The following is a 12,063-nucleotide window of genomic DNA, read 5'->3' on the forward strand; positions in this document are numbered from 1 at the left end:
TCCTGATACGATTTTACCGACTCGTGCCTGACCACTTTCGAGTGTGTATTTGAAATATTTGATGATGTCAAACTTTCCTGGAAATGTTTCTGCTCCTATTTCTTACTACATCCGTACTATAAATTAGTTTTAACGCTTTTTCTTAACTAATTCGTTCCAAGTGTCCAAATCATCTCAACACACCTTTCTTAATTTTATCGAAAGCTTATCACAGCTTGCATTCTTTCTTTAATCCGCCATTCGAACATCGCATTTCTACTGCATTCTCATTTCAGCTCTTTCCTATCTTATATCGTAGTCGTACAGGAGAAAGTGACCATCTAACAAAACGTAAAACTTTCAGGAGGGCCATTTAACTCACTTTTACCTGGCAAGAAAATAAATATCAATGCAGTCGGTCTTTTTTAACAAGTCAATATATTATACTTTCAAGTTTGAAATCACTTTGGGATTTTTTCAGGGTAATATTAAGCTAGTAAAATATCAAATAGTCAATAATCACGTTTTTGTTAAAAATGCACTTGGTCACTTTCTCCTGCATGTCTACGACACATAAATTAAACAGTCAATGCGACTTTACACATCACTGTTTGACACTTTGAGATATCTTAAACTAGGATGAAAATGAACCATTTGCCCTAATTCATGCAGTGCTATCCTCTGACAAGGCTACAATGCCTCGAATTACCAGCATTATTAATTTCAATAAATCTCATTCATGAATAAAGAAAGTATTGCAAGAATACGTACGGCATTCAATTCCATCGGAGTGTAGATGTGTTTCAGTTGCGCTCGCAGAGGAACCAGCATGATGAGCAAGAATGGGAAGGCCAGAGAAAAGCTGGTGTATCTCACTGAAAATAGCAGGCACAGACAACCCAGTTGGATGACTGTGTACAGGTGCATCTTCATAGTTGTAACCTAGAAACGGAAAAAAAATCCGATTATTTTGTAAGCCACGCCAATTGGGGAGATCAGTGAAAAAGAATATTTACTGTCAATTTTAATGGCCATATCAACAAACATAGAAAATAGGGAAGAAATATAAATGAAGATAAAAATATTAAAAATAATTGTGATTCCGGATGTCCTAGATTCAATTTTCATGGGTTTAAAATGAACAATAATGTTTATGTTTTTTTTTACTTTATTCTATATATCGTAATCATACAGGAGAAAGTGACCAACTACCAAAATGTAAAATGTTCAGGAGGGCCATTTAAGTCACTTTTGCTTGGCAAGAAAATAAAATCAATGCAGTTAGTCATTTTTAACAAATCAATATATTATACCTTCTTCCAAGTTTAAAATCCGTTGGGATTTTTTCCAGGTCGATATTAAGCTAGTTAGATATTTAATAGTCAATGATCACGTTATTGTAAAAAATGCACTTGGTCACTATCTCCTGTATGACTACGATATTAATACTTTCCTGGATTAGTACCTCAAGCGTAAAACTGATAATTGAACCTGATTCTGAACCTAATTCTAGAATCATGGTCATAATTTCTAAAATGATAAAGCTAAACACATTTGAAATTATGATTTTTTCTAATTGTTATTGTTATTTTGTTTGTAAATAAAAACATGATTCGACACTGGCAGAAATATTCTCTCACTAGGTGACTACCAAATATATTTTATTTTGAACATTGCTTTCATATAATTCAACTTAACATTTCATCAATTTGATGCAGTTTCCAGTGCACCATTTAAAATCGAACTCGGGACATCTAGCCTGGTAGTCAAATATGCTTATTACTTCATCATACAGGCAATCAAAATATCTAGAAGATGAGTAAGTGAAAAAGGTGACCCTAATCTACATTAAGTCCACATATGAGGTCATAAAAGAGCTATGTGCTGCCATCTTACGATTTTTTGAATCAGAATATTACTTTAAGCCTTCATTGATCACAGTGCTTCCATAAAATCTGTTGAAAATTATATAAATAAGAACTATTTACGAGTATTTTGAAGAGCATATGAAATCTGTTTATTTCCTATATTGTTATAAATTTTTAAGTAAATTTTTAACAACAGTACACAGTATTTATATTCAGTGTAATATTTTATCTTGATGGAATAAAGAAATATATATTTAAATTTACCTATGCAAAGAATTTATTTTCACTATAAACATTATAAAATTCCATGCTCTCAAAAAAAAATAATACTCATACGAATCCTTTTTGAAATTCCGAAAAAGTAAATATACAAAAAAAAAATTCAGTTAGTAAATTTTAACTTGGGGATATTTTAAAACATATTTTGAAAAAAATTTAGCAGGAAAAATTATTTATATCAAAATCTCTGTATATTTTGGCAGATGAAAATAAATATTTTATATCGACTTACCCGGCGGACATAGGGGACTGAAGGGTGATGCTTGACGGGCATGAACATCAGAATGAACCTCTCGAATAGTTGGATTCCGCTCATTGAAGATATGCCCATGTACAGGAAGATTCCGAAGAGAACGGACATCGGGACGTGTTTCAGGAGGAAGGACATGGCAACGGAAGCGCCAATCATGAAGGAGACGACAAGTCCAGTCAGACGTTGTTCTAAGGAGGCAGAATAAACATATTGTTCAAGGAAAATATATTTAATATAAAATAACTTATCCAAAGCATTGCAGCTTTGAACGAGAAGAGTATTGCATTGTTTTTGATTTGGCATTAACTTTCGAATGACATGCTGTTTTTCTTCGTTGCTACATTCCAGCTTATCTTTTTTGTATACTGTTAAGGTTACATCCCCTCATCCTCAGGTTGTAGATCCTTCTTCACCGTCACCTAGGTCATACCGTCGAATCATGTTACTTTCTTTAGCGTTCGTGAATTTTTTTGTCTTCAACCAGATGTCCTCCGAGGAAGATCCATGGCGATCGCCTAGTTTACAATATTTTTCAGGTATTTCTCAAGTTCTCTACGTCCCATACCTATACCATCTCAATTGCATTTCCTCTACCTTACTATTGATATCAGTTACACCCAGACTTCTACGAATGTGTGAACCCTTTATTTAATCTCTAAGGGACATTCCAGCTGACCATCTAAGCATTCGCATTCCAGCAGTTTCTAGTTGCCTAGAGTAGGTGTCATACCTGTACATTGTCCATGATTGTCCATGTACATTATCCAGTATTCGGAGTCATAGTCATAGTAAGAATGCGAGTCCAACAATTGTTTGGTAGACTTTTCCATTAATGACATGTTGATTATTAACAATTGAACATTTTTATTAGACGACTAATTGAGTTTTATTTAACACTACAAGTTTCAAAAACTATAGATGTTTTCATCGATAAGTGATGACAAAAACTAACGAGCAAAAAATCATTCAGGTATTGATAGAGGTGAGTGAGGTGGTAAATTTACAGTTAAATATTGGAGTTAAAATCGATTCGATTATTGCCTTTTGTATGCTGACAATGCTGTGCTTTTTGCCGATACTAGAGAAGATTGTTTGCAAAAACAGATTGGTGCCTACCTGCGGGGAAGCTACGTGCTGGTTAGTTGGTTATTTAGTAAATTCTTACCTGTACTAGAATTGAATTATATTTTTTTAAAGTTTATTAATATATTAAAATCCCTTTTAAATTAAAGTCGCTGAAACACAACTTTGAAATTGTATCGATATTTATTTTTAACTAACGTGTAGTTTAAAAGGAATGTGTGTATGTGGGAGAAGTCTGAAAGAGTGTGATATAACGATTTTGCGTAAACGCGAATTCGTAATATGTCTGAGAGGTACAATGCTTTCATTTATAGAACCGAGATAACGTTGGAGAATTATTATCAGTCTTTAAATAAACCATTATTACGAGCCACGACCGAGTTTAAATTGACTTAAGAAAAGGGTTCTCTTTTCCAGAATAATAAAATGATAAAACTACGTACGAATCAGGACGTGTTTCGACCATATTTTAGGTGTCTTCACTTGATATGATGCATCTATCGCTATTTTTATATGAAAGATGATGGAAGTCTGAGCATCCATCTACTATTCATCCATTAGACTTCTATCAGACTTCCATAATCTAATAAAAGAACGATAGATATTTCGTATTAAGTTGAGACACCTATAGTATTGACCAGTATATCCAGTGCCTGGTAATAAATAAAAAATGTAAAAATAAAAAAATCTTGAATGCTTTTCGCAGTTACTTCGTGGCACATTTTATAAACTTTATGGAATTAAACAACTTTGTTTTAAACACTTTTTTTTATTATTAGTACACTTTAACCTACTGGTTTTGACAAGAACCTTATCATCATCAGAGTCTATTAAATTCTAAAACATTAAAATACCCATAATTACTCATAATTAATTACTTTCCCTAATAATAATAAAAACGTGGTTGAAACAAAGTCATTTAGGTTTATAAAATCAATTTGTTATTAAGACCATTGAAATATTTGCGTGTAAACTTCTATCAAAAGGTCCAAATGTTAACATATTACCCATTAAGTCTTCTGTCTAACTAAAAAAAAAAAAAAATTTTTTTATTATTTGACTTCTTTCATTAAAATCTCTCCTTCAAGAGTGATGATCATTCATTTCAAAGCTCCTCTAACTTTTCGATGCCTTTTTTATATAACTTTTTTTTAAACTTTTTAAACTTTTTAAAACTTTTTTTTAACCTTTGCTTTCAAAACAGGCCCAAGTATCTCCTTTCTTCATTTTAGTCGAATTATAACATCACTAGATGCTGATGAAACTGTAATTTTCAAAACGCTAAAATATGAAATAATATCAAATATATTTCTCTAGATACTAGTACACACTGCTTACTTTGTGTGTAGTATTAACGCGCGGCTTATGTTTATACTCGCTTTGAGACAAGCGAGTATAAGTGTGAGTCATTGAAGGAACTGTAGCTGAGTTTACATTAGCAAATTAAACATTCACACATAAAGTTTAAATATTATTTCTTTGTATTATTTATTCATTATGCACTGAACATACAGTTGAATTACGCAATAGTACATTTAAGTGATTTGTCTCATTGTTTTAAGCACCGTAGGAAATGTTAGATGTACGCGTCACACCCCAAGTGTTGATTAGGATTATAACAAAATCATTCATTGCTTCGGCAGTTTGAAAATGATGCGGAATGCATCGAAACATGTGTCACAGTATATTTTATGAAATAGTGGTATTTACTTAGTAACACATTAATTAAAAATAAAAAAAATATTTACCCTTGACTTCAATTATGTAGGGTTTCTCTCCTGGGGCATGGGTCCTGGACATGACAGTCAGAGCTGCAACGTGGGCCAGGGATCGAACGGTAGCCACGCACACAAACGGAGCTCCGATCATTCCGCAAATGATGTTCAGGGATGCAATCACTATTATGTCCAAATGGAATCCGGATCCTTTACGTAGGTTCCTTTCGGGCTTATCCACAATCAACCTGTTTGAAAGTTTACTCAATAAATAAGGCATCATTATCTGTAATTCTCTGGGTGAATAACAGCCTTATATGGTATGAACAACACATGGAGTGTGTCCAAATACTTCACAAATATGGATTATCTCCAATTATAGGAGTTATTCATCATATTATTTTTTGACGTCTTAATATACATGAAGAAGAATATGAAAATACTAGAAAAAATTCTAGTGATTCTTGTACAATGTTTCAAAATTGTATCGTTTATATAGAACTTCCAAGAATTTGATTAGTGTGATTGTCAATCATGGGTAGAATTGGTGAATGTTACAGTGTGTAAAGTGATCACTTTAACCAGCCTATGACGGTCGTAAGCCTCGTAAATGCCCGGACTTCCATATTCTTCTTCATCTATGTTGAGATGTCAAAAATTAATATAATATGGTATTATTTTCTCGGCAAATCGATCTGCCTTAATAAATAGTACAATACGCAATAAATACAAAGGTTTAAAAACACTTTATTCATGAGGAACTTGATTTTTTAAATCATAGATATATTACTAGTTTATATATATATATATATATATATATATATATATATATATATATATATATATATATATATATATATATATATATATATATATATATATATATATATATATATATATATATATATATATATATATATATATATACATATATATATATATATATAAATATATATATAAATATATATATATATATATATATATATATATATATATATATATATATATATATATATATATATATATATATATATATATATATATATATATATATATATATATATATATATATATTTACATATATATATATATATATATATATATATATATATATATATATATATATATATATATATATATATATATATATTTACATATATATATATATATATATATATATATATATATATAAATATATATATATATATAAATATATATATATATATATATATATATATATATATATATATATATATATATATATATATATATATATATATATATATATATATATATATATATATATATATATAAATATAAATCTATAATTTAGTTCCCAAAAACGCTGTCAGCAATCGCCAAATAGTTATAAAACAGATAAATCATTTAACTAAAATTTCAGAAACACATTGTCAGCAACTCGCAACCCAACAGTTGGGGGTGTGCTATCGCTTTTTATGATAAAATAATTTTACAAAACAAATAACAAAATAAAATTTATAAACAGCCAATTGATGCAATTTTTAATACTGAAAAAGCATATTCCAATTACTTACGTATAATCCTACAAATGATGTGTAAAGATATCTCTAAGAAGAAGTATGTACATAATACCAATTACCGAGATAAACCGAGAAATAAAAAAAAATGGAAAAAATTAATCCATCTCTAAAATTGATTTATCTCGTTCATCAGAATTTGAAGGAATATCTTTTAGAATTTTTAAAAGATTAAAAGGTATGGTTCATCCCTTCAAAATACTAACAGCAAAAACCTTATCGTATTAAAATTAATAAGGTAAAACACTATGTTATTTTATTGTGTATTGATTTGGCATTATCTTTGTCGAATAACATTATGATATAAACAAACATTAACAAAATACTTGTAAAATACTGCATATTGAGTTTATTAATATACACACGACTAGTTTCGAGAACATCTGAAATTCTCGAAACTTGCAGTGTTTACATTGATAAACTAAAAAAGTGGTATTACTCAAACAATACAAGTGTTTAATTATTATATTTAAATTAACATGTGATTTAATGCATTTCGTTAGGTAGTTAGATAAAGAAAAAATATTGAGGAATGAAAGAGGTTCAGATGACTTATGCATGAATAACTAAATAACTTTGCATTACGGAAGGGATCTCGAACATTCAAATTACAACGCGATCAGCCGCGTAAGGGGCGAGAAGTCTCAATCCGCGCAAAATTACTTTTAGAATACATATATATTGGAATTTGCTTTTTTTAAATGTAAATTAAAAAAATAATTTTTCATAATTTTTTTACCTTTTAATAACTCTTTTCTTTTCAAAATCATTTTTAGCAAAAAATTATATTACAGCAAATGTAACCCAGGTTTGAAATTAAGTTGCGATTTATAATACCGTTTTTGTATAGAAAAAATAAGTTTTACTTCGAAATAATTATATGGTTTTGAAAAAAATAGTTATTGAAAGGTAAGGAGTTATAAAAATGATATGTGTATTTGGTCTTAATTACTCCGACATTCAAGAATGTATGAATAAAGGTAGAAGAAGATGACAAATAAATGATAGAATAATTGACTAAATAATATATTTAATTTATGTATGTAAAAAGGTACTGGTTCTTACTCGGCAATGTGCGTCTCCATGAATATGATGATGTAGACCATCAGCGCAGGGATTGCAGCCGCAAACATGCACCAAACCGGGAAGGGGTCGTCCTCCGTTCCTGTCAGGGATACGATCCAGCCCCTCTGAGTAGGGTCGCTTGGGGAGAATCCAGACGGTACTTTCAGCTTCTCAGTGTACACCATGGGGAAAAAGGTGCTGAGGATGACCATGCTTCCTAGGGAAATGGGAACTCCAAAATCGCCCAGAGCGCGGCGCACCTAACGAAAACAAATTATCCTTCGTTATCATTTTATGGAGGAACAAGTTGGCGTATTAATAAAGCTTTCACCGAAAACAGCGCATAAAAAAGGGTCAAAATAACATCGCGCAAGCAATGGCACACGTTAAATGTAGAATTACACGTTAAGATCTGCCAGTGTGAGAAGTCCGAAAAGGAATGTGGAAAATTGTTTGAAAAACGATTATCGAAGGAAAATTGTTAATAAATTATTTTTAATAAGTGTGATATTTTTTTTGGTTAATAATGAAAGTTTTAAATGAATTTGATATCAATTTAATTTAAGTATTTGATGGAAGAGTGCACAAACACATATCGCTCACTCCTTTCAAGAACGTCATACATAAAAAATCGTCGATTTTCAGTTGTGCTTGTTTTCGGAATGCCCAAAAAATGTACTTTACCCCAGCAAAAATGGCATATTTTTAATATAATATTTACCCGCTACAGGGCAGAATGTGTTATTTTTGCATTTTGAAGAAAAGGTATCGTTTAATTATTTTTTTTTAATATACCACATATTTTTCAAATGGAGAAAAAACCTTCAGGTTTTACCTAAAAAGATCTGTTGTACAGTAAAAAGTTCAATAAGTGGCTTGATATTTATTTTTAATACATTGTATTACATTTTTAAACATTAAAAACATTTTCCTGATTTTTTTTGTTGATAAATGACGTTCTTGAAAGGAGTGAGAGATATATTAAACCATAACAATAAATCAATGTATGTTTCTCAATAATGTCGCTTTTTAAGATTAAAAACTGCAACGCGACTAAAATAAAAAAAAATAAAAAATTGTTGTTGTTGTGAGCATTGTATTCGTATGTACTTACATGTCTACCAAGGAACTTTCCATTCCTGAAAACGCGCAGGAAATAGGCAATGCTGAATGTTCCGAGAGTCAGAAGAGTGCAGAACAGAGCGGTGTTGGGTTGGCTCCTGCGGACATTCCTGGTGGTCAGGTTTTGGGAGCTGCTACCACTGATGGTGGTATTCATGTATTCATAATCGTCCAGGAACATGGTGATGTTGCTCAAAGACGACATTGTTGACGATATGTCGTCAACCAGAGCGGGCTCCAGCGAATCGCCCAGGCAGTAGTCGCTCATGAGGGAGTGCAATACGAACACCGTTTTCATTTTGCTCATCGATTCGATTATGAATATAAGATTGATAAGGGTTGAGAAAATGTCTTCGGTAAACCTGCAAAATGTGAATAAAACTTTGTTATTTTTCTTTAAACAAAGCTTAATGTATCGATATTAAATGTATTTAACTTGATCACTTTGGTGCTCACATGTGTGTTGCGAGTGCTGTTGCCAAAAAAATATTCAATAAAAAATATTTACGTCTTTGTATTTAGAAAAAAAATTTCAACAATATGAATTGAAGTTTAGTGTTCAAAAATCAATATCTAAGAAAACTATATATTTTAAATAACAAATAATATATATTAATTACCTCGTGAATTTTTTAGCAAGAACGCTTCCTTCAACCATACCAACGAGTACGCTGATAATGGAAACCCAAAAGCTTATATAGGCCCTCATGGTAAGAAAATTGATGGTCTGTTTTCGGCATATCGAGAACAAGCTTTGGTCAAATAGTAGCAGTGGACCAGTTGAACCCACGACCATCAATGGTTGACCGGCGAGAAGGGAGAATATTATTCCAGTTATGGACGTTGACAGCAAGGTTTCCGATGTTCCCATCAAGTTGTAGGTTTTATCGGCTATTAGGCCGCCGAAAGTAATGGCAGAGCACAAGGCTGCAAAGTACATGAACAACGCCGCTGCGAGACATTGTCCATTTAGGGCGTCCACAAAATCCGATTTATACATCGGATAACGACGCTTAATGTCATTGATCACGCCTAAAAAAAATAATTACTATATATTTAAAGCAAATAACAGTACGCTGGATGCTCTCAAGATTTTCGTTGATATCTCAACATTAATAAGAAGGTGTAATAATATTCTGGAAGATAGTTGCGTCCAACAGAGCACTGTGGAAGTCCAAGAGGAAGGCTTTTGCTCAATACTGAATACAAGAAGAAGGTTGAAGTTAAGATGTTGATAACTAAACAATCTCTTTCCATGTACCCAGACTCTTCTATGTTGAATTATCAGCAGATCAACCTTTACAAAACCATGATAAATAAAACTTTACCTCCAAACAAGCGACGGGTCCTTATTAGAGGGTCAACAGGAGGTGGTTTTTTTGGTGGTTGGTCACCATCAGGGATCGGAGACTCTACTTTCGCAGCATCCTCTTCGATCGGATTTCTGTCTTCCAACGCTCTTTTTTGTTTCATCAAAGCGTCTCTCTTACGCTTCATGATCATCTCGGACTTCGCTTTCAACTCTTCGATGGGCAGCAAAGCCTGACTTTCCCAGTTTCCAGGTGGGAGCACAATAGAATCGTCGAGGAATTCATTTATGGCGGAGAGAATGTCCTTTCTGCCTTCGGCTTTGTAAGCAATTTGATGGAAAGACTCGTTCGACATTAGGGTCGAGATGGATCGGCCCACCTCGTGATAGTCCAGGTCTGCCGAGCTGGGTCCCAGCAGAACGAACATGAATCTCACAGGGATGGAAACTTCCGTGATGGAAGGCATGAATACCCCTTGGGCCAAGCGGACGAACGCGATGGCGGGTGTGGGTAGGAACCCGACCGAACCGACGAGCACAGTTGTCGCCTCTGCGCCTTCCGGTATGCGCTTAAGGATCGTTTCATTTTGAGCCCTTTTTAGGTCCTCTTGGGACGTGGTGAGGTAAGTTTCCTCCTTCATGTCAATCCTTGTGGCGCCATCCTCGTGTAGGTGGACGATCGGTGAACCGTTGACGTCGTTCTCCAAATGGACCTTAGTTTTGTTCCTTTCCGGATCGGAAAGGTTCTGAGGGATTACAGGGAAGAAATTAAATTAATAACCCTATGAATAAGATTAACAAATACTACTACAGTGTGATACTGAAAAAAAATGCAATCAAATAACTAAGACATGAAATATATACTCACATTCTAAAATTGATAATCTAAAATTTACGTACTAATACTTAATATAAATTAAATATATATCAGATGCATCCAAATCTTTGTTTACAAATTTGAGATTTGTTCTCACATAGGAATTATTTATCTCAACACAAATGAAGAAAATATTATAAGTCCAGGTATTTACTAGGCTCACGACCATAGACTAGTTTAAGTGATTACTTTATACACTTGTAGCATTCACCGTTTAGGTAACAAAACCCTTAATATGGGTAGAATGGTCAGTGTTATACATGTTAGTGATCATTTTAACCAGCCTATGATAAGTCCAAAGCCCTGTAAGTACCCAGATTTCCATATTTTTCTTCACTTATGTATGTTTGAGTTATAAATAACCTTGTTTCCTTTGTAACTAGTCATATCAGATTTTTTTTATTAACGAGCTAAGCAAATATATTTGAAAAATACGTAAGTCAAAAAACTGGTTTCTAATGATGGCATTATCTACAAACACACGTTTTCTAAAATTTTACATGTGATGATGGTGTATATTTATTTCACTAGTTAAATTATGTGTATAAAACCACTGCATATCAAGGTGAAAATGAATGAGGTAACAAATATTACAAATAAAACACAAAAAAACTTCAATTAGTTAAAAACGTCTTGTGACAAATATATTGTCACAGAGATATAAAACAAGTTAATTCCACACTTATTTGTGACAATAATACATCATTGAATTGGTTTGTGTAATACTATCAACAAATTTTAGTAAAAATAAAAACACAAAAACTTTCAATGTAATTTTAGTATTTTTCGTGACCTGAACATAATTGCAAGACCAACGTCATATTGTTTTGGCTCTGCGATATGTGAACAGTTGGCTAGTGTTATGATATATGTATGAATTCCAAATCAACAGAAAAAAAATGATTTTCTGAAATCTACGGAAAATACAAAATCCGCATGCTGGTATATGAAAAA

The 12,063-nt window shown here is 32.1% G+C and overlaps 1 protein-coding gene across 4 annotated transcripts in view; it reads right to left on the reverse strand.

Annotated features, from left to right (window-relative positions):
- Positions 1-12,063, reverse strand: part of Ae2 (anion exchange protein Ae2) — a 204,196-nt gene that overhangs the window by 5,673 nt on the left and 186,460 nt on the right. For all 4 annotated transcript variants that reach the window (XM_088260176.1, XM_088260175.1, XM_088260174.1 and 1 more), the window contains 7 exons: positions 10,252-10,978; positions 9,544-9,955; positions 8,916-9,285; positions 7,802-8,061; positions 5,211-5,425; positions 2,359-2,567; positions 751-921 (listed from right to left, as the gene is read on the reverse strand). In XM_088260176.1, the coding sequence (XP_088116302.1) occupies positions 751-921; positions 2,359-2,567; positions 5,211-5,425; positions 7,802-8,061; positions 8,916-9,285; positions 9,544-9,955; positions 10,252-10,978 (2,364 nt within the window). The remainder of the gene's footprint in view (positions 1-750; positions 922-2,358; positions 2,568-5,210; positions 5,426-7,801; positions 8,062-8,915; positions 9,286-9,543; positions 9,956-10,251; positions 10,979-12,063) is intronic.

The sequence above is a fragment of the Brachycentrus maculatus genome, unplaced genomic scaffold (assembly GCF_059751285.1).
Source record: "Brachycentrus maculatus isolate JH-2025_06_01 unplaced genomic scaffold, ASM5975128v1 h1tg000126l, whole genome shotgun sequence".
Taxonomy (NCBI): Eukaryota; Metazoa; Arthropoda; class Insecta; order Trichoptera; family Brachycentridae; genus Brachycentrus; species Brachycentrus maculatus.